The sequence below is a fragment of the Colossoma macropomum genome, unplaced genomic scaffold, assembly GCF_904425465.1.
Source record: "Colossoma macropomum unplaced genomic scaffold, Colossoma_macropomum, whole genome shotgun sequence".
NCBI lineage: Eukaryota > Metazoa > Chordata > Actinopteri > Characiformes > Serrasalmidae > Colossoma > Colossoma macropomum.
This window is the reverse complement of record NW_023494799.1, coordinates 27529788-27557648: the sequence shown is the minus strand read 5'-3', so window position 1 is coordinate 27557648 and position 27861 is coordinate 27529788. Positions and strand designations below refer to the sequence as shown.

The following is a 27861-nucleotide window of genomic DNA, read 5'->3' as shown; positions in this document are numbered from 1 at the left end:
TGGAAACGTAGGATATGAAGATTTGCTTTAAGTTCAGCTGGACTGTTACCTTCAGTTACTATGATTATAATCCTTATAATGTCAGTGCATTATAACTGTAAGAGGAAGCAGTGCTATTCCCCCATTACTGGCTGCTGTCGCGCATCATGCATTTGTGACTGTAAGCTATCAGACCCTCATCCACTGGTCAATAGAATTCGTTTTTAAGGCAGGAGTATTGAACATTGCTAATCTGGTAATTAGTGCTTTGAGCCTAAATAGACTCACAGTGCTCAGACCTGAGGTTTTATGGTAACATTACAGTGGAGTTAATTAAGCACAAAGATCACATGGGGACAGACTAATCAGTGTAGTATTTGGCTTGCTGATTTCATTAAGAGATTTATGGTCTGTTTGCACCTAATCAGCCCATGCACCCCTAGCTTTCTAAAGGACACTGAGAACTAAGGGGTTATTCAAATAATGGTACTTAATTGCCTTTAAAATAAAAAAAAAATCTTGATAAATCTGTTCTGCGTTTGTCATATGGCAGTTAAAAATGAATATGAAATATATTACATACATTTTTCAGACAAATTATTTCATATTTTGATATATTAATTTCTAATATTTTTTAACATGGTAATATATATATATATATATGTATATATAGCTCTCTTTTTTCTGAGAAGTTTCAAGGCATATTTATTTATGTTATTCCCTGTATCCGCACAGCATTCCAAAATCGGACCGGACATCCATCCACAAGAATCTTTTTATTTCCCTGACCTTAGCCCAAATGGTCCTTCTCTGCAGTGGCTCTGCTATTCATAATAAGGTATGTGAGGCTAATATTGACCAATATTGCTAATGTTAAATTAATACAGTTAATTGAGTTTATTTATATGAGCTAGAAAAAGTATGATCATTTAAGTGTAAGCGGATTAAAAGTAAAACCATTCAAATGCACACATGCACAGGTGAAAAGCACTCTCATGTTGCACAGCTTCTGCTTTTGAGTGTTTTACTTTAAGAACCACATTGTATCAGAAACAAAATCCTGTGTGTGATTAAGTAAACAGTTTCTAATTAAATATTAATAAATATAAAAAGCCCCAGAAAGCAGCCTCCCTGGGTCTTGGCTCTGCTGCTGTATTTGGTGTGATGGATAAGTTGGCATGTGATGGTTATGTGGTTGTTTGACCTTTTCACCTCAGAGCACTTATCCTTTGACCTGTACCCTTAGGTGGCCTGCACCCTGGTGGCAGCACTACTCCATCTGTTCTTCATGGCAGCATTTAGCTGGATGCTGGTGGAGGGGCTGCTGCTGTGGAGCAAAGTGGTGACTGTTAACTTGAGCGAGGATCGCCACATGAAATACTACTACTTGATTGGCTGGGGTAATAGGACAATTGAGGCTTTTATGCCCTCAGTTACTTATCAGGTCATGGAAAATCAGAATTTTATAGTTTTTGCAGTGCTATACATTAATGCGTGTTAAACATAAAATTTAAATCAGGGCTGTAACTATCAGTTATAGTAGCAAATGAGTGATCTATCTATTATTTGAGGAATCACAGTTTTTAAAAACAATAAAAATTTACTGAACAGCACAAACTTTTAGAAATTCCATAAGACTTTTTTGGGGAAAGATGAACAGGAAATACTTTAACAAGAATAATTTGACCAGAAGTAAACCCGCTGTGAACTCTTTGTGCTACTTTAAACTCTAAATAATGAACACTAAAGCATTTAGTACAAAGTATTTACTTCAGTGCAGTGTACAATAAATGTTGCCTTCTGCACGATATGCATGTTATCATCTAACTGCAGTGGCTTTGTCCCAACAGGTCTGCCTGTTCTGATAGTTACCATTACTCTGGCCTCGGCTTCAGGAAAGTACTCTGCAGACGGCCACTGCTGGCTCAGTGTACAGAATGGAGTCATATGGGGCTTTGCTGGCCCCGTCATCTTCATCATAATGGTAAGACTGAACCTTTTTTTCTCTCTCCATTTATCTGTTTCACACGTATATGATAGCACTCTTTTCTTTCTTTCTGCACTCTCCACTCTTCAAAAGATTTTTTTTCCACTTGTTCAGGACGACTAAAATGCTAGTAGTTACACTGTATATGTTATTAGTATTCACTTAATCCTTAACTGAATTTCTTTTAGAGCTCAAATGCTCAAGAAATCTTTATGTTGTGTTGTTTTTAATTGGTTACAATGATAAGTAAATTTAAAATAAATCATTTCCATTTAAACTACTAAAAGTGTAGTTGAATGTATTGGTAACATAATTATTATGCATTGTGATGCATCACAATTTCAGTATAGTTTTCCAGTGTTGTTAAACGTTGGTCCAGTCGCTGTTTACTACATACGTATCATTTTTGTGTAAATGAAAAGTGTTTGCTGGTGTCCTGCAGGTGAATATTATGGTGCTGACCCGTGTGGTAGTCATCACAATCTCCACAGCCAAGAGAAGATCTCTGATGTTGGCAGCTAACACTAGCCCCGTGGAGCAGGTGTCTGAACAGATAAGGTGAAACTTCTTTCTCTTCTTGCTCTCCTTCTCCTTAGTAGTCATCTAAACTGAGAGGCTATTTTATTCTAAACAGACATTGAATACATATATTTGCCATACTTCTAATATCTGACAAAATTATCATTTAAGATTATGCTTGTGTTATTTTTCAAAAAGTACACAGTGTAAATAAGAATGTTCAGTTTGACAATACGGACAAATGTAGGCCATGGCTTTCATTATACATGCTGTTGGAATACTGTGTTCACTATTTGTGTTGCTTAATCAGTTGCATCTACAATATAGCTGTATATTTAACAGGAATATCAATAGAGGTTTTATTCTAGAGTTAAAAGCAGTTTTGTATGGAAATTGCCAAAGTGTGGGACTAAGCAGTAAATCTTTCATTTAAATGGTACATCTTTCACGATCAACTCTGATCTCTTTCGCTCTTTCTCTAATTTTCAGTCACCACACAGAGGCGCCATTTCATAACTGTCTGTTTATGGCAACTCAGCATGCGCTTGTTATGCGGATGAACTGATCCCGATGCTTTTGAGTTTCTTTTGAAATGATCCTCACAGTTTCTTTGCATTTTGACAGCAGTGAAAACTACATGAATACTGTCTTTATTTTTCGTGGCCTGTTAATTGAGTATTTGACTGCACCTTTGGGAGGTCTAGCAAACATGTAAACTCCTCTACCATTACTGAGTTAAAATTGGATTTTACCAACAGACCCACATACTGTCACTCCTGTTGGCTTATAAATATTCTCCCTTCCTCTTGATATTACAAACAACCATATTACAAATTAAGCTGCCACAGTCAACCAGAACTTTTTTGAAGTGAAAGTGAATTTTCAGAATCTGAAGTGCTGTTGACACAATTAGACCTCCTGTATGAAGGATTTTAGTGCAGATCTCAATAAGTCTGTGTGAGTGAGCATCAATGCGAGCGTTGAAAGTTGGTGGCCAAACATGGCGCGTTGGCGGGGGAAAATCAAACACTCGCTTCCTCCGCCTGGCGAGGCTGACTTTGCTCACAGCTGGTTCACTTTAGCGGTCACCTGAACTGGAAGGTAATTTTATACTAAACAGAATTAAAAGCGATTTAGTGTGGAAATTGTCACAATGTGAGACTAAGCAGTAGCGCTTGTTGTGCTTGGAAGGACCCCCAGAGTTGCCTAGCCACCCGATGGGCTGAGATTGGCAAGAATGACCAGAGAGAGTCTAAAGAAACATTAGAAGTCCATTCTTTTGTGAGTATGTCATGTATTCTCCATGCGTTGGTGCTTAAAGATCTGCTATGTTTCACAGGGCGGCAGTAAAAGCAGTGCTGGTTTTGCTGCCAATTCTAGGCCTGACCTGGCTGTGTGGAGTTTTGGTACCTTTCTCCATTATTATCGCCTACATCTTCATCCTCCTCAACTCACTGCAGGTATGCTTTATCCCCTCCCCACTTACAGTGTTCTTGCTGTTTCTCAAACTTCCTGTCAACTCACCCACGGTCAGTTGTTCAGGTGTGATTTAACTTTGTTCCCAGAAGTGTGAATAAGAGAACATGATGTAGATGATTGTGCTGTATGTGATGATGGTGTGTTAAGGGAGTAAACACCATACTGCACATTAGTGGATATAGTCTTATTATTATTATTATTATTATTATTTTTTTAATTCAGATAAATAGAAAAATATGAGAATTTACAGTGAGGCTAGTTAATAGTTTATTGATTCAGTTCTCATACTCTAATATAGTACTTTTTGCAGTAATTAAAACTTGTCTTATTACACATAATTGTATTGAATATACATATTGCATGATCCACAGTGGTGTACATACTTCTTGGCATGTACAGAATAATCGTACCTTTTTATTTGGAGAATATGACAGGAACAGGGAGAGTTGCAAAGTTTTGTGAACACTGTTTAGAAGTCTTGCATTAGATTTGATTATAAATACAGTCTTTCATCATATTTTTATTTTATTTATAAGGAATAAAATTAGAAAGAAATTATTGTTTTGTTTGCCATTTTACAAAATAGATTTTTGTCTGCTAATATGTGAATGAATTTTTTTGTTCACATTGATTTTTGTGTTTATGTATTGATTCATTAGATTTTGCTAATTGCAGCAAATCTGTTTACAGTTTCTTGCAGCGCAGATGTAGTTAAAGAATTTATTCTTCATTTATTTCTAATTTGATTTGAGACCTAAATGTAGTAAAAATCTATTTATTTAACTTTGTTATAATTCTCATTATTACACATATATTCTTAACTATAATTAAGATTATTTGTCATACATCATTCTGCTTTAATAATTAAGCACAAAGTGCAGTATAAAAGCACAATCTTGAAAGAATTATGCATAGCTTGAGGTTTTTCTATTTTCCATTAGTACTGTAGAAATGTGTGGTCTATGGATATGGATTTTCTGATATGTTTAACATTATGAATACATATATTTACCATATTGTCTGACTCAATTGCCATTTAAGATTATGCATGTGTTGTTTTTTCAGAAAGTACACAGTGTAAATAATAATGTTCAGTTTAACAATAAGAACAAAAGTAGGCTATAGCTTTCCTTATGCATGCTGTCGGAATACTGTTTGGCTATTTGTGTTGCTTAATCAGTTGCATCTACAATAGAGCTGTATATTTAACAGGAAAATCAATAGAGATTTAGCCCGAGTCAGTTCATTAAACATCACACTATAAATAGTTCAGTCTCACTTACATCTAATTAAAAAATGTTTCACCACAGTGGTAATTAATGCAGATAGTAGTTGAAGTCATAGTTTTGCTGGATCGCTTTCTTCTGAACCTGAGTGCACAAGAAGAGGCTTTGTGTTTGTTTGTTTGTTCAGACCACAGGAAGTAAACAAGGAAATGATGCTGTCTCTCAAGGGTCTAAATGTTCCCTATTTTGATGGGGTGTCTTGGTCACTTTTGAAGTTTGTGTTGAAGAAGTGCATTAAGTACATTATAGCTTTGTTCACAGGGATCTTACCTTGGACTCTAAAGCAATTGTTTTGTAGAAGTTTATTTGTAACGTAGATGACCACTGGGGGTCAGTAAGGCCAGTTACAGGCAGGGCTGTATTACTTATTAGCTTGTGGGCAATAAATCTGTAATCAAAAGACCATAATTACTAGCATTACTACAGCTGTAACTGGGTAACAGTAATCAGTACATTTCATGGTGTGTTTATTTGGTATCCATTCATTCTTAGAATAGCCTTGAATTCTTGGCAGTAGCATCATCTGGATCCATTGCACTGCCTGGCTAGCATCACAGCATTATTCGGATAAAAAGCTGATTTGCTGTCATTTGGCACCTGAGTGCAAATGACATACTTCAGAAAAGACTAAACGTCAACTCCAACACTAGATTTGTCACAATATAGCCACTGGGAGGCAAACGTTTTAGCTCAGTGGAGGCCAATATGCAGAGGTACTAAGAGCAGGCAGTTTTTTTGCTGTCAGCCAATGCAGTTTTTGTCCAAACTCATTAGAACCAATGAGATTTCTTTCTATAAAATCCGTGATGAAATTATAATGTGTCCATATGTCTTTTTGAAATTCAGAACAGCTGTAATAGAGATCTCTATTGGAGGAATCTGTTTTAAAAGTGCCCGTTTTAAAAAGTGGTTAGTCACCTCAAGTATCACTGCAGCATTCTTGCACTGTGCCAGCCTTTTCCTTTTGTAAGTGAGGAAAAATAAATCCTCATGGGTTCAATTCCCAGTTGATATATGTGTTTTCCATAAAAATTCCAAGCTTTTGATTTCACTATGACATCTCAATTATGCAGCTTGATTATTCTGTAAGTGTTGAAAGACATGGATATAGAACGGCAGCTATAAATGTAGTCTCACAGAATTCAAACCATGTATTAAAATTCTTTTTGAGTCTTTTCTTTAAGAATTTAGTAGTTGAGCAAATAAGATTTGAATCCACGTGTTAGGGACTTGCATTATCCATTCTTGCGAACCACATTCTAAAGATGTTGATGGTGCATAATTCCAAGAATTCAAATAATGAATAAAGAATTCAAATTGCTTCAGCAATCGCACAAAAATGAAGCTTGTAGTGCATGCCACGCAGGCTTTTGAGTGAAGGATACTTGCGCTTTGCGCTTTGTGTGTGGAGTGTGTATTCTTAATTGTCCAGCTTAGTTTCTTTCTAAGGATTGCCCTTGAAAATATGAGGGCGCAATAGCCATCCGTAATGTGGAGTACACGCAAAAACCTGGTGGCCATTTATGAAATTCCTGTTGTGATTTTTCCCCTCCATGTTTCATTGTGTTTTCAATAGGCAGCAAAACAACATAAAACTTAAGCTAGAGGGGTTTATTGTTAAATCAATAAAACGGATAATGTTGACAAGCCCTTTTCATTGCTCACACTTTCCGCTGGTAGCTTGACAAAACTGTTCTAGTAGTTTGTCCTTTTTTGTTGCTTTTTTGAGGCTTTTATATATTTTTTTTTCTCTAAGAATTTCATATTGGTAAACAAATAGTTCCAAAAAACTTATCTTAGTTAACTTGAGTGTGTAAGATGTGTTGTGTTTATTGTGTTAATGTGTGTAGACTTTTGTGTGGTGTTGCAGTCTCTAGCATAATCTCAGTGCTGTAAACACTTTCAAATAGCACAGTTCCAAATTTTAGAGTGATTCAACCATATTATTACCTATAGAAAGACTGCTAATATAATGCTAATACATCTCCTGCAGTTACTCACAAATCACAAATAAAATGGTTCAGTTTGTAACTGAGAACAGCATTTCACCATTTAAGAATATGCCTGAAATAACAGGCAGATTAAATGATTTCAGTTCCATTTATGAACCTATGAACCCCCGAAATAGCCGTGCCTCATGTGCCCCTTTATCAAGCTGGAAGTAGAAGGTTGAGGGAGGAGGAAGGACTTGATTTGACCATAAATCGCTCGACCCTCCGTCATCCAATCTCAGTGCAATGTCATTCAAAAGCTCGCCACTATCTATTACCTGCATATAATAGGCCCTCACCATGCATTGTCCGACGCATTATTAGCCCATAACTCCACCCTATCAATAACTTTGAGGGTAAAGCGAGCAGAGAGAGGGTTGGGGTCACAAACTCAAGTCAAGTTTTTTGGGGGATTTGAAGCGTAGAGCATAGAGTGGTTTGGTGTTGATTTATTGAAGTTTGTTAATACTTGTCATTGTGAATTTTCTCTCTTATTATGGTGTGTTCTCAGTTGGTCATAGGTCTCTGTGTGCTTACCGCAAGCGGAAAACGTCAATTTAGTGCTCAGCATTTTATTCAATTGAAAATACAGAAGTGCAATTCTTTATTCTCAGAGCACTATTTTAGTAAAGTTTGGCTCTGAGGGGAATAGATTGTTTTCTGGGTTGTTCAAGTTGCCACGGATATGTGTTTCATTTGGTTTGGACTGATTCTGTTCAAATTGGTTTCAGAAACCCTGCTGGTGAGTGTATGATGTTTTTTAAGCAGGATTTCAGCGTATGAAGTAAAACCTGAAACTTTCTTGTGCTGCAAAAAACCATGCTGCACCAAACACTTATGAAATTGCAAGATATTTATTTAAATTCTGAGACCACTAGTGAAAGTGCTTTTATTGTGCATTCTTTTTTAAATGAATGCAATTTCTTTTGCATTATTTTCTAATTAATTGTTGTTCATTACAAATCGTCAGCATCACAGTTTGAGTTGAAAAGTAGGATAATTTAACATGAATGTCTGAATGTTATAGAGTAGATCAAATCTTCTTGATAGTCGTGAATGGAAGGAAAACGGCTAAAAAAAGCCTTTTTGTGCAAAAGTCTTAACATGGTCAAATTTGCTTTAATTTGAATAGTGACCTAGAAATAGTGTGTATTTCTTCTTTCTTAATTTAACTTGTTATACATTTTGTTTGTTTTATTATTTTTTATCTAAAATTTCTGTTGTTTATTTCCAAGTTTAAATAAAAAAAGATCTCCAATGTGGTCCCAGACATTTGGATACTACTGTAAATATTTTGAAAGCATTGAATTCTCAAAGTAATACTTTCAGTGTGTACATACTGTGTGTGTGTGTGTGTGTGTGTGTGTGTGTGTGTTGGGTGTGGGTGTGTGCATGTATGTGCGTCTCATGCTGAAAATTAGTGCTGAAAGTTTGGAATATATTTGGAACATTAGAGCGCTTCAAAAAGTCATTTTTTAAATATTATCTGTCACTCAGCTTATGAAATATAGGTAAAATTTAATGTTCATGTTGTCTAACTCTTTCTTTCTTTCTTTGAGTTAGTAAAACTTTAAGATTTAGGTGGTGGCATCTAGCCTCACACAAAACTAGTGATCATTTGAATTAAATAGTTAAGTAACTAATTTAGTTTATATTTAATTGTATAGTTTTTATTTTTTTTAACTTAATTGCCTCTGCTTATAAAATCTAGAATATAGGCATTGAAACATTCTGCTGATGTATGAAGAGACAGAATCCTCAGGTTCAGGTTTTCTATATTTAATCTTGTTCAAGCTGCTTTTGGTGAATAATGGCACAACAAATCATGCCATGTTTATGTATTGAATATGTGTGTGTGTGTGTGTGTGTGTGTGTGTGTGTGTGTGTGTCCTCTCCTCAGCTCTCAGTCCTACCCTATGGATCATTATACTGTATGCACTTAATGATTGAAAAGGCAACACTGACAAAATGTCAATATGTGGCATTGAGGTGTTAAAAACAGCCACGGCACAAAAGAAAATGCCAGGTCCATACTGGAATGTAACAAAGGATAATCAATGTGAATAGCATGCTTCCTGTCAGGAGTAAAGGGAATTTCACTGTGATCATATAGCACTAAAAGAGCTTGTCATAGTTGGCACCCACCCGCATTTATTTGCTTTAGAATTACCTGCCAGATCCATTTAGTAATAGTTTGTGTCATATGAAAGCAAACCATGCTGTTTGCCTGGCAGGAGACTGGGGATCACATGACCCGCTGGGCCTGACCTTACGACCTCTCTAAGAGCACCCCCACCTCACTCCTCATACACACACACTTACACACACACACAGTTCCCCCTCCCTCTTAGAGTGTCAGACACCCCTTTGACACCCAAATTGTCTATGTCAAAACAATGACTGTTTTATATATATACGTTTAACATTTTGCCATCGCAAACTGTCATGGGATTGTGAGGCGGTTTAGAATGGGGGGTTATATCTTAGCAAGTTGGGGGGCTCATAACACATAGAAGATCTTTTAAATCTGTTTTAATCTAACTGCTGTGCACTGGTTGGCTTTGAGGTATACTTTGCAGATAATTAAGAAGAACTGGGTCAGTATGGGGCAGAGAAAGCTTGCTCTCTCTCTCTCTCTCTCTCTCTCTCTCTCTCCCCCATAAAGGCTGTCAAACGCTGATGCCAATTTGCGAGTGAGCAATTCGTTTGCCGCATGGAAATGAAATCCAAAATAAACACATACTGTATGTATTATTCATGCGTCTACTCTTTGTAAGTCCTTATTTCTTTTGAACGAAACCTTAATTGTGGAGCGCTGTTGTTTCTGACTGAACAGAACAAATTCAACAAATGGGCCACAGATCTACTCCAGTGCGAATTAACAGTAAACAGCATATTAATCCAGTGTCTGGTGATTGAGGTTTATTTGTTAGCACAGGGGAATCCTGTGCATATTTCATCTTAAGGAGTTGTGTGTACACATGGAGTGAAAAAGAAAGAGAGCAGAAGTTCACTCAGTGATAGTGTTGAGCCCTCTTGGCCCTTTGCCCCTCCTGCATGACGGGGCTGTCACGCTGGCTAGAAGGTTCGTCGCTGAAATGGGCGCTCCCCTCCTGTGTCATTTCCTCCTGGGCCCGCTGTGCTGCCTCGTCCCTAACGAGTGTTTACTGAGACACGCTGATTCTTATTAATCTGGTTCTTGTCGGCTGCACAGCGCTGGGAGGGGAGCGGAGGGCAATGGTTTGTGTTAAGAGTTCGGCACCCTAGGTGGGAAAAACACAGAAAGCCTGACAGATCTGTGGGCTACTCTCAAGCTCTGCTCTTTTACACTGTGCAGATGTGGCCCTCCACTTTGTTGTTCTTAGAAATTATCCTCATTAAGTGAAAGCATGTGCCAATCACAGGCCTTTGATTTGGGCCCGGTTTGGGTCAAAAATCACCCTAACGCTGTCTCAGAGAGTGTCGAAGCTCGTCTCAACTGAGCTCATTAGCAGATGAAGAAAGCCAAGGCGTGAGGCGTGAGATGGTGCAATGAGCAGCGGTGGCGACATTAACTGCGGCTCATTTGGCCCTTGAGTGGGTACAAATTTGATGATTATGAAATTTAAGACTTTGCACTCCGCCCATAGTGTGATCATATGAAAGTATCTATGGCCCATTTAAGTCAATATACATCTTATACCATATTTTCTCTTTGCCTAAATGAGGCCACTGTGGCAGGAATGATTGTGAAGAAAAACAAAGTGAAAGCATTTCCAAAAGCAAAAGCATGAAAAGTGTCTCCAGCTGAAATGATTCCAAGAGTGAAGAGACTATTTTACCACACTAAAGAGACAGGGAAAGAGACAGAGGAGAGAGAGAGAGAGAGAAACAAAGAGACTGGAAAACTAAGATGTATGAAGTCTTCATGTCGATGAGCTACCATTCATTTTCACTTTGAACTCCTGTGATCCGTAGTCAGCTGTGATTGCATGTGACGCTCGCACAACGCAACGTTTGATAAGGATTGATGCTCTTTGTGAGAAGTGCCTTAACTGCATTTGGCACTCTTCGGGCACATGCCATTAACCCCCCAGCCCACACAGCTCTAGAGAGAAGAGTGGTGTAAACAAATGGCTCCCCTTTAGGATTTTAATTCAGAACTCAAATCATCATAATACTTTTGCTCATTATTTAAATCTTTACTCATAACTTACAACAGTTGTGTGATTTTGCCAAATACATTTCCAGTGTATATAAAGCCTGATGTGCTGCTGTAAGAAATAAATATCCTTACTGCCTAAAAATTGGTAACTTTATAGGAGAAGAGATGCATGTTAATTTAACAAGATTTTATTTCAATAAATATCCTTTCTCTTGGTCCATTCATCATAAAATGGGCTGCTGGCATTTTATATGGTTTAAAAGTATTATATATATATATATATATATATATATATATATATATATATATATATAAATATATATATATATATATATATATATATATATATATATAAATATATATATATATATATATATATATATATAAATATAAATTAACAAGGTTTTGATAGCATGTACAGATGACAGTATGAATCGTACAGTAGTTGTGAATAATGTGAAGTAAATTATGTTTTATGGGAGAGATTAGTGTTTTCAAACAAAGAATTACATTGCTTTTGATGAATATTCTGAGAGTGTTTTTTTTGATCGACTATTCTGATTTACAACATTTATTCAAAAAAAAATTCCAATTAAATTCTCATTTTTGAGATTATTTTCAAACTCACAAATTAAACACTCTGCCCATATTTGCTGTTTTGTTTTTTAAACCATCAAGATGGCTTGTGGCGATTTAAACATCAGTGCTTCTGCTCTTTGTCTGATGAAGTTGACATGCTAACTAAAAACGAGCCTGAGTATGGTCAGAGCTCGAGGCCCAGCTGTGCCGTCTTAACTGGCTAAGCCTTCACATTTTTCCCGCTGTCAGTGGAAACTATGTAATTAGAATATGCCTGACACTGGCGGTACAATCTCATGCGTTTTGACAAGGGGGCACTCAGAAATGTCTGTTGGATACCTAAGTATTTTTAATTAAACAGTTTTTTGGCACACAGGCGTCTCTTTCCTCTGCAAGTTCAAAGACTGTGGTTTGACCCATGTGCTAAAAGTTTATATCAATTTTCTGCAGGGATGTTTGACTTGGCCCTCTGAGTATGCAATGTGAAATTGTCTTGTTTAAAAGCTGGTTTGTTTACCATTCGATCTCTCCCCTCTTTTTCTCCCCCACATATGTGCACCATGAGTTTTCGGGATAGAGTTTCCCTGCGGATTCACTATATCGCGGCTTTTGAGGTTTATATCACTATCAGCGTCAACATTCGCAACAAAATTTGTCGAAAAGTTCACAAGTCATCACTTAATTTGTAAGAATGATGTTTGTTGATCTCATGTACCAGTTTTTTAATCACATACTAAAGAAATGTATTTAATGACAAACATTTTTAAGCTGTTTTTCTTCAAGCTAAAATTTTTGATCAGTTGTAAAATTACTGTATTTGATGTTAATGTTGTTAGCCTCCAACCATAGATTATACTTTAATAAAATATTTTTAGAAAAGTAGCTCTAAACAACTGCTTGGCCTGTGGAGCACCTTGATTGGTTGTTATCTTTCAGGCCAGTCTTAGGGAAGTGCTTGTTCTGATACTGACCAGTAATGTTTTACGTCTGGTGGACACTAAATCATGCAGCTCCATCAGTATAATTCTTGACCTTAGTGTCTGTCAAACCTACTGAATTTTGATTGATGATTATGGGCAGGGCATGTGTTTTTGAATTACAGCCAACAGTACTATTATTATTTAACCTACTAACTTACTATTATGAATTATTTTAGCTTTCTTTGCATTCTTTTCATAAATCATATCTTTGAGAACTGAATTAGACCTAGATCTTAATAATAACTCGCTAAACATTAAATGTGCAGGCCAGTGGAGCCTCAAACTATTTCAATTAAGGTCTTTATTCTTCTCATGCCTGTGGAAATTAATTTTATAAAATATAATACAGCAATATTTTATAATTTATTATTATCATATTATAATCAACTCTGGGAAACAGTGTTAAATGAGCTTACATAAAAGTATTTAAAGCTTTTAATCCCTTTCATTTCTGAATTTGAAATATGTCTTTATTGAGTATGTGCTGCTGAGCAAGGAATGAAAACTCAACAGATTTTTCTCATTCCAGGTGCTAAATTCCCTGCAATTTGCAGTTATTTAAGTATAGGTGTAACCTCCCACATTCGCCTGCTCAGATCATTTTCATAACATACAGTATGATATCCTTTTCTCATCTCTGTATTGGTGATGCCATTTAAAGGTGAGTTTGGCCTTAGAGCTAAGCTATGGTTATGAAGCGTGCAGAGAAGCTGCATAATACTTTATTGTGCTCTTGTGTAAAAGTCTTTATGTGAACTTAATTGATAATCGTATTGCGTAACATTTCTTCAGTATACAAAGAGGTTTTATGTCCTTTTAAATGTTAGAGTGGCCTTACTTGCTAAAAGGCATGTAAATGTGGATATTATTACAGCCATGATTGTTATTTTTGTCAGTGTGTGTCAGATTTGAGAGGAGGGCGACGTTTTTCTGTTGTATACACGGTTGCACCCAGTGGTAGAGGGAACATCTGTTTTGCGCTTGTTGTTCCTCTTGGCTGCTTTTCAATTGGATTTCCTCAAGCAGGTCCAAGAGCTGTCACCTCTGCCAGGCTCTGTTAGCTATCACTGCTGGCCCCTATATTAAGTAGGTGTTTCAGGGCTAAGTTAATAACTCTCCCCTCCTCCCCTGACTGCCTCTCTGGTGGTGCTCCTCAGCCCCGTATCCTCTTCTTCTGTCCTCAGGACTGGGTGGCCCATGGATATCCCACCATCCTTCTCACTTCTTGCTGTTATTTCTTTTTTTTCCCGTACTGCCACAGGCTTGCCGTGGTGTAGGGTGAACCTTGTGAACGCTGACCGCAGTCTGCTTTTGGTTTTGCCCCTGCCCCTCCCTCCCTCTCTCTCTCTCTCTCTCTCTCTCTCTCTCTCCCTCTCTCTCTCTCTCTCTCTCTCTCTCTCTCTCTCTCTTTTTTTCTCTCTCTCTCTTTTTCTCTCACTCTCTCCTTCTGTCTTCCTCTTCTTCTTCTCTCCAGTGTTTTTTCTTGGCTCTGTCTCTCTGACTGGCCAGGAAGTACTGCTTTCCTTTTGTCATACTATTCAAATGTAATTACATAATTGCATATTTAAACACATAGCAAATTATGCAATGACTTACATTTATATTAAGTTTACATTCTGTATCGTCAGGTTCGAGTCTGAACTTCTGACTTTTTTGTTCGTTTTGATGTCAAGAAATGACAAAAGTGTGGCAAAAATCTAAAGAATGTTTTTTTTCCTTTCCATAAAGCCACAAAACAGTCACTTTCCTTCAGATTCACATTGTAATATCTCCTCTTCTACTTATGAACACAAATGTGGCATTGATTTAATTACCTGCACTTTCCACAAATTTCCTCTGCTTTTTCAATTAGCTGCATGTGAGAAATAATTAATACTGGATTACACTATGCTGTGACTTCTTAAGGTTCACTTCACACCTCTCCATGTACAATATGCCATGTTTTGCAAAATCTGCAACATTCACACAACTCGAATCTGCTTGTAATTTGATCAGTGATCAATTTAATTAAGAAATCAGTTTCTCACTGAACAATTTTGATTACAAAATTCAAGCAAAACTTTTAAGTTGCGACATGGTCGAGAACTGAAATTATTCAGTGAGTAATTTTAGTGTCTGTTTTTGGGACGTACTATTTATGTTTACTCTAAAATATAGATGTTCATAATTGGTTCTTATATATTTTATATAACACTTTAAAAACATCCTTTGGAGACTCAGTTAGAGGCTTATGAAAGTGATGCATATTTAACCTCTTGTCCACACTGTGGGAGCTGTGTCTAGTTTAAAAGCTCTGGCATATGAAGCTGTCTTTTAAAGCTGGGGGAGTGCATCGACGCAAAGCCTTAAAGCTGACATTTGTACCATTTTTTTGGAAAACCACTGAGCATGTAAAACAGTTGTAGTGTACACACATCAATTAAACTGGTTTGATGTAGAAAGTGTCAGAAACATTAGAAGGTTTCGTAAAAAGTGTGAATTCTTTTCTGTCCTTTTTTCTTCTAGTGCTTTTTGGAACCTTTATGTCTCTTATTACTGTAATTACAGCCACATGTATGAGGATCTCTTGCTCACAGATGGAAAACTCCCAACTCTCTTGACCTTGTAGTGATTGATGTATCAAGTCTCAGTTTTATAGAAAGAGACAAGTCTCCATGTTTTGCTCTCATAATCTCACAAAGAATAAAATAAGAATTAATACCCAAAACATCTGATATTCCATTAGTGGCGCAGTGGTCCCTGTATGTTTGTAGAAGCAGCACATTAGCCATGCATGTTTGTCGACCTTGGAAATAAATTTCAGGATTTTTTCCGGCAACAATGAGGGTACTAAATTAGCTATGCCATTAGCATTTTATTTATTTACTGTATGTAATTATTTGTCTGTTCAATACCAAGAAGTCATATTTGGCTAAAGTCAGCCTTTGGATAGCTTCTGGGTCTTAGATTTAGAAAACGGGGCAAACCTAGCACATTTTGGTTTTTGTTGGATAATTTTAATTTTTGTCATTTTTGACAAAGATTAATCGTTTTTATACAAGCAACCTACATATCCCTTCTGCAAATGAAAGCAAAAACTTTCTAACACCTACCATTAATGAACAATTTGTTGATGTTACAATGAACCCCTTAGGCAGGATTATTTGTAACAGACTGAGGGGCTGCTTGTAACAGTCGATAAAGAGGCTGCTAAATTGGTGCAAACACAGTTAATTCAATACAGTTCCATGTCGCTTTTCAGTCTAAATACATAAAAAACATAAATGTGATTTGTGAAAAAAGAGTTTCAGATGTGGCAAATGTATTTTTGAACACAATATCAGATAATAATTTATATACATGACATCTGTAGTGTCTTTCCGATGTATCTATGCATATAAACTTCCAAAAAAGTAACTGTTTTAAATTTATATAGAGGGAAATTGACTGTTCTCATCATTTGTTTTAGAAGGCTTTACAACTAAGCCCACTTAGTTGTTTTTAGATTATATTTTATATATAAGATAGATAGATAGATAGATAGATACTTTATTGATCCCAAAGGAAATTTAGCAGCCAGTAGCAGTCACACAACACAGGACAGAAAAAACAACTTTTTTGTTTTTCTCTGGTTTTCCAGGATTTTTTTTTTCCTGAAAATGTACGACAACACACACACACACACACACATGCGCGCAAATTCTTACAGCACTTTGCACCCAGCTGTTACCATGACTGAGAGTCAGAGAGTTATTTGCAGTCCCATGTTTAAAGTTGCCCTGGGTGTAACCCCTGCCTAGCCTTCAACTCCTGAGTGAAATCACTAGCAAACCACACACACACACCTGATACTCCTTGTGTCATCATCAAAGCTCAGGGTGCTATTTGCAAAATTGAGAAATTGGTTCCAAACCTAAAAAAACAAGAGTGCCCCAGATCGAATGGTCCACATTTTATGAAGGTGTTCTTAATAAGCAAATTATTCTTCAGCATACAGCAGATACTGTCTTCTTTTGTTACACGTTATCGAAATCAAACTGCTCATTCAGGCCCATGCAAAGTAGCAAAGAGCCAATGCTATGCAGCACTACTGTTTGGTTTTTAACAAGAAAACATATTATAGCTTTCTTCTTTCTCCTGTGCCTGCTGAAAGCTCTCTCCATCCCTCCATCCGGTCAGCTCCATTTGCTCCTGAAGTGATGTCACAAGGCATCATATCCACTCAAGAGATAGAAAGCTGCCCCACTCTTTCCACCACCTCACCCCCCCTAGCTAGACACTGTGTCTCTTTAATCATAGTTTTCATTTCAGTACATTGAAATTTCTGTTACCAAGGACAACGTCATAAATAAAAAGGGATTTGTGGGGATTTTTACCTGCTTGCTCTCTAACTTTTTGTGCATTAGAGGAGAGTATGAAAGAAAAAAAAGATGAGGTGGTCATCTGTGAAAATTTATTATCATTTATTACATGGGGCAGGAGAGGAGAAGTAAGTAAAAGCTTGAAGGCACACATCCATAAAGAGGGACGAGAGACCCCTAAATGAAAAGCAAAGTGAATTTCTGTATCTTGTCGTACCGTAATGAGGAGCAAGAGCCTTTATTCATTCTAGTGTATGGTCCGTTCGCTCTCTATTCAGTCGACCAGCGCGCGCTCACCACTGATGTATGGGCAAAATTTAAGAAGAATTTGTCTGGGCTCCACACAGTATATAGACTGTATTTTAGATTTTAGGGTGGATGATTGAATGGCTTGTGATGTAGGTTTTGTTTGTTTATTTATTTTTATTTTATTTATTGGGCTTTTCAAAGCAAAGATATGGACAAAGATAACAATTTTACTATTGTTTTCTCCCCAAAACACATGCATATAATAAATGCAATGGATATAAATATTTAATAAAAGGATTTTGAACTCTAATATGTTTCCTGTCAGAGACTGTGAGAAAGCATATTTCTTTTAATGTTTAGGAACATTTTCATTAGGTTTTCCTTTCCTTTTGGTCAGACGTGAGCCCCTGATTATTAAAATGAAATGAAGTTCTTGCCTTCATTGCACTACATTGTGGTCTCAAGGGTGCTTATTTCCAGAGCACAATGTTTACTAAATCAACTTTTTAACCATACAATTGTTTCCTAATTAATTTTGCCTGTAATTAATTTATGCGTTTTGTTTGATGTATAGCAGTACTTTGAAAGCAGTTCTGCCAGTCCATTGCATACTTTTCTACCATTTCACTACAGAGTTCAAAAGAAACAATGTGTTTAGACAAAAAAAACACAATGCATTTAAATGTGCTCCATTTTTATGTGTTTGTTTTTAACTGAACATTAATGAATTAACATTTTTAAACAATCCATCATCATTGTTTTGATGCCACTTATTTTTAACTCAATTATATTCTAATTGCTCATTTTTTGTAATATGTAAGGAATGTTTTCCCCACTTTGTTCGGTACACAACAAAAGATTAATCATAAATAAGAGTCATGATCAAAAACATGGTAATTAATTTGCAGCACTAAGTAGGAAATTTTAATCCTAATACAAAACAATGGGCTATGCATTGTAAATTACCACCCACTGTCTCTGGGTATTCCGTCAGTTCACAGTTTTAAGTACAAGTAACAAAGCAGCAGGCATGGTATGCCAGACATGACAGAAAGTTGAAGTTTCTGGACCTATCAGTAATATTGTCTCATTGGAGAAATAGAAAAGTTTGTTAAATAAATGAATAAAATAAAAAAAATTGTTAAATAAGTTCATCATTTTGTGCGTGACTGGATGTAGTCTATACACACTCAGGGCATAGAGTGAGTTAGACTGGGTTAGATTGTTCAATCGAGTGTCTACATGTAATAGTGTCAAGTGGTTAGTTCCAGGCTTTAAATGTGTTTAACACTCAACTGTGCTATGTAGCTAATGATTTCATTATATATAAAAGACAATTTTGTCTCAGTTATTCATGTTGATATTGGGTTACACTTAACAATTCAACTTTCAGTAGGATGAAGAATGGGGCTCATGTTATCACATTGTGAGCACAATCTGGATGTTTCAGCATAAATCAGCGGCCAATGAATTTTTTTCACTGTTTTATTTTGGCTTTTTACTACATTTTTATCTTGATATGTTTCAAAAGTATATTATGGGCCCCTTGTGTATGTGGTGGCGCCAACATTTGGAACAGACTACCATCAAATTGTCAATGGTGATACATTGAGATCTAGCTGTGGCAAATTGGATGCTCCAAACTCTTGGTTGATTGATGGTTGGGTGCTGCCCTTCCATCAAAGGTGTCACAAGTGTGGAGCGGTGTCATAAGTGTGTGATATTAGCAGGGATGCACCAATATGGGAATTGTGGGCTGATGCCAATATCCAATTTTTTTATGTGCACAATGCTGATGGCCAATATATAAACATTTATAAAGTGTAGAAAAAGACATAAAATGTAGAAACATTTTAGCATAAGAACCCAGTATCACCTAAACTATATGCTCTTCCGGAGCGCAGTACGTCATCACATATCAGTCAAATCTAAACATCTGTCTAATGCCAATGTTTTATTCTTAAGCAAATGTCTGTCCATGCTGATGTGACTCCAGTGTCTTCAAGCACCCTAGATATTAACAAAAGCATTGCACCTTATTCTTTGGATTCTGTAGACATATTTAGATTTAGATTTGGACAAATGAACTTACCTTTTTTTTTTGGCACAGTTTCTAATGAGTTTTGTATTAGAAGTTTGCGGTGTGGCAGAAAATGTCTCCCTCTTGGTACCCCCTCCTCCATGCCCCAAAGTATTCTTTGTCAGTTATGTTTTTTTTTTCTCTGACTCTCTGTAGCTCTGGTTTGTATTGAGCAGGAAGATGAAAGCCTTTCTTGAACATACAATAAGCACAACACTGGGAAATAATGAAAAACTGCCACTTTTTTGCCACCATATGTGCCCAAGGGCATCTTCTTCCTGCTCCTCTTCAGCACTGGTCACTTTTTTGTGGAATTGAAATAGTTTTCCTTTTCTTACGTTTATTATTCTGTCTCTACCTCTTCTGCTGATTGTTCTTGATTAGCTGCTCCCTAGCTAGCACTTTGTCTTCTCCCATGTTTGTGCTTCCTGCATGGCTCTGGATGAGTGGGTATTGAACATGGGCACTTAAAGCAGAAATATGTGAGCTCCACAAAGCTAGAAAACCTTGGATTGAGCTTCTCAATTGGGTAGCATGAGCAGCAGCAGTGGCTCTTGGGTGCCTCTTGCTGTGCTTGTCCAGAGCTTGCATCTCTCCGAAAGAAGAGAGGAAGAACATGCGTTTCATTTTACTTAGCTGTACTTATAGTGGATTGCTGACTGTTAGTACATGTGCTACATATGAACATTTTTTGTTGTCTCTATCCTGTTTCTCCCTCAGTAAAATGAAAATGGGGAAAAAGAAAATAGCCCTAACAACTTCTTTCTTTTTTTTCTTTTCTGTTTTCTCCTTTTGCAGGGTCTCTTCATCTTCCTGATATATGGCGTGTACAACACGGAGGTAAGTCTGCAGTGTGTCTCAAGGCTGACTGAGTGAGTGAGAGAAATGACAAGTTTCTGATGGCTCACCACCAATGGGATGTCAGATGAGTGGTGGTGGGGGGGATCGAAGTCAACGTTGTCTCCCCCCCCTTTTTTTTTTTCACACGAGCGTCCCACTGCCCTTCATGCTTGGGCTAACTTATATGCATCCAGGCCCGCCATTAACCACTGACACGCAGAGTAAAGAGCTAGTCATTCCTCACCCACATTGGCTAATATTTCACTGCCTCTTTAAGTTTTTAAACTCATGGTCCTCCATTTAACATTCTGACATTAGGGCCCTGCTGGCCTAGGGCGTCTTTGCTGGAAGTCCAGGGTGAAAATAGAATATATGCAGGACAGCGGGCAGATAGTTTGGGGCATGTCACAGAAAACGGTTATTAACATTTAGATGCTCTTTCAGCCGGGAAAAATAATGGTAAATGGTAAAATATAGGTTTAATGGATGAGGCCTATTTTGAATAAACACTTCTTGGTAAATTGTCCTCTCTAAATTCTAATGAAAACATGAATAAAGTAAATATGGATAAGCATAGCACACACACAGAACTGTTATAGATCATTTTTGATACATTTATGTGTATGTACGTATGCGCTAGCAATGAACTTCGAGAACATTTTCACAATTTACATTCCATTTAAGTGAAAGAAACAGGTCTCTTTTGTAAATTTTGTGCTCAAGCTCGCTCCTGTGGTTTATATTGTTGCCTCTCGACTACAAATACATAAAACATTAATTTCCTTGCTGAATATTAGTAGCGCAGTCTGAGTTATTGAAAAAAATTCTTATTTAGATGGGCTCTCATGCAAAAAGTGTTTATATAGCTTGGAGTGTGTGGGCAAGGTCAGCACCACCTGGGTACACACCTCCACCCTTCAGCACCTCCAGCCTGGCACAGTCTGAGTGCCACAGCCTTTTGTCTTCCTTCACTCGTACCTTTTCACCCTCCATAAAAGAGGTGTGAGGAGGTGGCCCTGAGTCAGAGCCCCGCATTGACATCGCACAGTCTCGCCGCTGACCCTCTCCGCATTGTAAAATAAATCATCGCTGCATTCTTGCTTAAGTGGCTTTTTTAGTGCTTCGGAATCTATTTTCCAACTCCCAGCTCTCCTTGACCCTGGGGTCTTCACAATTTGTGAGCAACCCATGTTTGCTTTATGCGTTTTTCAAAGGGGGTTTTGTAAATATAAAATGTAATAATCTTTCCTTTTTTCTTTTCTCCTGCCTGCTCTTGACTTATTTTTTCACTCTCCCTTATTTCCCCTTTGTGCAGTTGTGAAGGTGTGACATGAAACACTGGCAGATTAAGTTTCTCCTCCCTGACACAGCAAAGGAAATTCTCCTTTAATAGAAAAATTACACAAATCTGAGGAGAACGGTCAAAGTTTTAGTCTATGAAAAAATCAAGTAATTAGAGAGCGGAAGAAAGAGGCCAAAGGGAAAAGTTCTGTTCGGTCTGCTTTCATTCAAGAAAACCTCTCCACATCTTCAAGAACCATAAAATCTGTTTCAGTCATATGTACACTTGATTTTCCACCAAACGAAAAAAAAAACTGGCTGAAGATGCTCCGTTGGAAGATTCTTGCTCAATAGAAGTGAGCAAGTGAGCTCATCATGTTTATAATTGACCAAGATCAAGTTCAAGTTGACTGATTACAGCATGTGCTGGCTTCCTTAAGAGGTGGTTTATTTGGATTTAAATGTTACATGTGACTTAAATGTCCAGTGAGCAGCATTTGTGGTACTATTGCACTTAAATCAGTTTAGTATGACCAGCATGTATTCCCTTAATGCGTATGTGCTGTTCATTCTTTATTATCCCACACATGACACTACATTTAGACATAACAGAATATGATAGAATTACCTGTGGACTGAACTTTGTTTCACTTGCTTACAAGTAGATGTTTGGTGAGTTGATTTTTATTTTAAAAATGTAGGTTGTGAAGTTTACTTATTCATCAAAAGCAATGTAATTTCCATTCCTTTTAAATGATTAGAATTTCCTTGTGCAATTCAACTATGCATATTAAACCCGGATGAAGCATTTACTCTAATCGTAAGACAAAAGGGCTCATTATTGATCTAAGTGAGATTTCCCCTGTTGGTCACCTTATTATTTCCCTCTTTGATGACCTTGCTTTCTTTCGTCCTTATTCCAAGGATGTAAGCAGGTGTTACCATTTGCATCACTTTCATATGGAAATCGCATCTAATATATTTTTACATAGAAAGCTTCAATTGCATCACTGTAAAACCTTGAGAGAAAGGCAAGCAAACAGCTCCTAAGTATAGTAGGTTGAAGCTGTGTCCTCGACGGCCCGATTGCTAGAAATATGCTTTTTCTACATTGCTTTCCGTGATTTTCTCCTGAAATAAATTGATTTGATTTCCCAGTTCCATTCATTAAGGCTACAGTGCACTTTGGGCATTTCAAATCATGACTCACTGGAGAAAGACAGAGAGAGAGAGAGAGAGAGAGAGAGAGAGAGAGAGAGAGAGAGAGAGAGAGAGAAAAAGAGAGAGAGAGAATCCAAATCTGACATATTACCGTTGACTGGGGGTTGTCAAAGATGCTTTGTTCTCTTCATTAGCCCTGTCGACACAGGCAATGGTGTCTATGCAAAACATGCCCCTGTGTGTATATCTGTGCAGCGGCATAATTTATGACGATGCCAGGGTCTAATGAAGTCATAAGACATAATGCATATTCACCAGCGTGAGGGGCTGAGCCTTGGATTGTAGCAGGCAGTGGGCTGACTCGGGGAAAATGCTGTGTATTTGTTGTGGGTGGTGACAGCCTCATTGTGATAAAATCTTGTAGCAGGAAAAATCATTGTGGCTTTAGATAGCAGGCAATGACTTTCATGGTTGCAAATGTATGTAGTTATAAGTCTAGAATTTATATAATCTGCATGATATTAAAATCTTTATTTGGGGTATTTATTTATTTATTTACTTATTTATTTGCTTATTTGTTTATTTATGTATTTATTTATTTATTTATTTATTTATGCTTTGTTTTTACATTGTGGGAACATTTCATAGTGAATGAACCAATAGAAATGGTTCACAATTACTAGGAATAGACTGCCATTATTTTAGTTAAAATTTTTCCTTTTCTATAAGGTTATAATTTTAGACATATGAGATTTTGCTATGACAGCACAACATATTTAGATTACTTTTATTTCAACAACATTTATAGTTAAAGCATTTATTTTTATTTATGTGACTATGCAAATGTGTATAATCTTCCTTTTGGTTCCATTATGCAGTCCTGTCTATGTTGCTCTTAAGAATATGAAATATGGGTTTTCTGGAATGCTAATTAATATTTCCTTGGCTACAATGGAAAAATTGTTTGACATTGTAACCTAAAGAAGTTAGGTTACAAGTGATAAGCAGTTTAACTGGTTTTATTCAACTCAAATTAATACTTTGAATGTAAAAAACAAAGATGTTACATTCACAGGCATGAATTCCGGTGCTGTCTCCTGCAGCAGGCATTTAATCGAAATGTTGAACCGATATATAGAGATTCAGAGCAGTTATCTGGCAATTCTGATGTAGTATCGTTATAGTCAGGCATCCCCAGGCGCAGTGTCATTACGTGTGCACTTCCATACATCCTCTCGCTTTCTCACACTGTACAAATGCAATCTGTTCTGCAAGAATGGTCCTTTCCTCCAGTGCTTTATTTCTGTGGGCCATGGTGTCATGTGACAGATGATGGGTTAAAGTGCTCTCCTTACTTTAGCAGCTCTGCATGTCACTTTCAGGACCCATTACCTGTGACAAACTGGAATGTTTCAGTCCACTCTCATTCTCTACTCCTAAATGACTAGTATACAGTGCCTGCTGCTTGGTGTCTGTATTTCTTCTTTGGACTGAATTTTGTGCTGTGCAGATACAGTGATGTCTTTTGAGTTAGTTGAGTTTTGAGATTACAGCTGTGTTTTTCTCTTACAGATACGCAATACAGTCAACAGGATCAAAGAGAGGCGGAAAGCTCAGAATTTTTCTGTAAGTTATTCTGTATACAGTTCTTTTCAGGGTTTGACCAGTATGGCAAATTTTGTGAGCCACACTAATACTAATTTTCACAGACTAAAAAACTACTAGTGTCAGCTGATATAATTCAGTTTGATTAAAAATTTACAATTTTAGTTAACCAGTGCTTTAGTGACTGTTATGGTTGTCAGGCATTAAATATAAATTGTTAAGTATGATTGTTAGTTCTTAAATGTCATGTTTCTCAATGAACGGTAGAAACTCACAGAATCTTAAATGATATAAATACTACTTTAAATAAATACTACTTTTTTATTGGTTTCCGTTAATTAGCTCTTATTTTTTTATTTGTCATCAGTTCTCTTCATAGAATATTTCTAGTGTTTGTCATGTTAAAGGTTAAGTTTAGATGCATTTGAAAAGTTTTTTGCTGTGTAAAAATGGTGTTTTGTGTTGAAATTTACCAGTCAAGCTTGTGTCCCTATAATACAGGCAAGTAGGGGCTGACAGTCAGCTTAACAACATTTACAAAGGGAATAGTTTTGCTCACGTTAGCAGTATCTGTTAGATATAATATAGAAGAAACCAGTAAATACCTGTGCTTTATCGCAGGTATACCAATGCATTTTTGAGTCTGCAGTACTGGCCAATAATGTCAGCCAACCTGTATATTGGTTGGATCCTACTTTTTTGCTGTTGACTCTATATTCGTGTACTTATTGACTTGTTAGACAAGGTCTTTAGAGTAAGTGTTTTATTGAACTCTGATTATTGCTTTGTTGGTTTATGTGTATTAAATTTTTTGACTGGGCTCAGGAATTTATTTATTTATTTTTTATTTATTTATTTTTTATTTTATTTATTTATTATAAGTACACCTTTCCACTCTGGCCACCTCAATCCCAAGAATGTCACCCAGCAGCCCAGGGTTACAAGTTTCTAATCCTGCACAAGCTTGTCCCTTGACATTAAACTGTCAGCCCAGTATTTATACGTAGGGCCGCTCCTCGTGGAGATCACTTAGCTTCTGCAAAGCGGTTTAAAAGTAGTTAATAGCCCCTGCCCCCCTCACCCTTCCTCCCCTCTATGCCTCTCGTTCTCACACATACACACAAACACACGCCCTCAGTGCGCTCCCCTTGAGCTCCACTCCGCCACTGCAACTTGTCCCCTTATGAATGATCATATTAACTCTCCTCCAGGCTTGTCATGGTTTATAGCCTACGGCAGTATGTAGTATGTCCCTCTCAGCCCTGCCGTGCCACTTGGTCATTGAGAGCCGAATGAGACAATTTCTAAAGGTAGATTGATTTTAGACTATGGCCCCCCTCCCTCTTCCCTTTGACCCCCCTGACAGGCCCGACACCGTTAAGTCTGAGACTAGTAAAAAACGACCGCAGCCCCAAACGCAAGCGGCAGGTAGTGGCTGATATATATCGTCACGGACCGTATTAGCGGTGGGACCCTTTCGCACTCTCAGGGCAATTTTCCAATTTTCTAAGTCCACACGATGGGAGCCGACAGCTGTACGCAGTGGATGGCTTTTTAGCTAATGCTGTTTTGCTTCATAAATCTGGGGGAGATATACTGTATCTACCTGAGTGGTTTGGCGCTGGACATGCTGTAGAGCAGGATGAAAACATGTACTGCTCTTTATTGGACTAGAGCAGTGTGCACAGAATGTTCCAACACTGCTTAATAAATTAAAAGTCCCATCAGTTCTCTCCAGCGTACCATTTTTGGGGAGTCTCTGAAGAGACCGATGACTGTTGTACTTCATTAATTAAAAATAAGTATGGCTATGGTCAGAATTTTGATGAAAAAAATCCAACCATCTAGTAGAAGTCATTATTCTGCTCAGATTTTATGGCTTTAAAGTGGACAAGACAACTCATGTTAAGTTGCAATCAGATGCTACTGCTTGCTTTCTCCATGAGAACAATTTTCAAAGATTATGTACTAATATTATCAGATAACAATAAGTTAAATGTCTGTGCCAAGTAATACTGTTTTAGTTTAAAGGCTACTGACCTATTGACCTCTTGTATTATAAATTTTTTTCATGCCTAATATCAATTTTATGTAGGCCCGAGCTGGTGTTACTAGAATGTTTGATGCCAACTGTCTGCTGACCTGAATGACCTCACACTTGTACACACTGTGGCAGATTGCTTGGAGGAATAAAGCTGTCAGTTGTACTGGCCAAATAAAAAACGACCCCCCTTCAATACTTGCTGGGTCTGGGTCCATGACAGCCCTGAAATATAGATATAAATTGGAAGCAGATTAGTTTTTTGATCCTAATTCAAGTTTTGACAAGATATAAGATGGAAAAGAGGTGGACTGTATGCTGCATATGTGTGCATTTCGAACAGTGTGAAAAGAGTAAACATCCATGATTTCTGAAATCTTGGCTGAACATTGATGATGTTTCTTGGTGAGAGATGATTAAAGAGATAATAAATTACATATGACCAAGACCACTTAGGCCAAAGCGTGTATGATGTTTTGTGGTAAAATGTAGTTGAGTGATGTCTCAGATTTGATGCATATTTGATATTTATTATTAATGTGCCCATACTTAAAGGAGTAGTTTGACTAAACTTCCTAACTAATGCTAATAATAAATGGCAGCTGGTAGACATGCATCATCCTAATTGGTGGCTTCATATTTTCAGTTGTTTATTGTATCAAGTTGCTAACCAGTCAAACAAGACTGCATGTTAGCGGGTTGTTTATGCTGGCTATTTTATCTTCCACAACTCATTTCGCCATCCCTAGGCATCATGTCCAGTCTGGATTTGTAGCTAGACATGGACTTACTTTTCAGTACTGTGTCATGTGTAAGTAATGCTCAAACACAAAGTGATAGACTGTTTGTAGACTACTTCTAATAGTGTTTTTCTTGTTTGTATGTTCAATGTGTTAGGGTTAGTTTTTTTTTTTAATAATGTTATGTGAGATAAGGTAATGGTTAACAGAAGAGATGTAAAATGCATTGGTACATTGATCCGAATATTCAAGTATGTGCTCATTTTCTGGTCATAGTATAATTTGGTGATTGTGTGTTTGTGTGTGTGTATATATATATATATATATATATTCAGTTTTTGACATTATTTGAGAATGCCTGTTGCTCTTGACATTATGTGTAAATTTCACGAACAATGGACCAAAAGAAATGGCCCAAAATGACTTGACAAAAGAGTCCATTTTCTTCCGACAACAGCGATATTTGTCTTTATTACAGCTTTCATTATTCTTGGGGGACTCACTTTCAGTTTTTTAAGCAATCTGCAGGGATATTTTTTCACATCTCCAAAGTTCAGTCTTAGAAGCTGGTTGCATTTGC

The 27861-nt window shown here is 37.1% G+C and overlaps 1 protein-coding gene across 2 annotated transcripts in view; it reads left to right on the top strand.

The window, feature by feature from the left end:
• The window catches only part of LOC118818853 (adhesion G-protein coupled receptor D2), a 67717-nt gene that overhangs the window by 8996 nt on the left and 30860 nt on the right, over positions 1-27861 (top strand). For both annotated transcript variants that reach the window (XM_036586364.1, XM_036586363.1), the window contains exons 16-22: positions 715-817; positions 1226-1379; positions 1830-1963; positions 2409-2524; positions 3825-3945; positions 20412-20453; positions 24468-24521. In XM_036586364.1, the coding sequence (XP_036442257.1) occupies positions 715-817; positions 1226-1379; positions 1830-1963; positions 2409-2524; positions 3825-3945; positions 20412-20453; positions 24468-24521 (724 nt within the window). The remainder of the gene's footprint in view (positions 1-714; positions 818-1225; positions 1380-1829; positions 1964-2408; positions 2525-3824; positions 3946-20411; positions 20454-24467; positions 24522-27861) is intronic.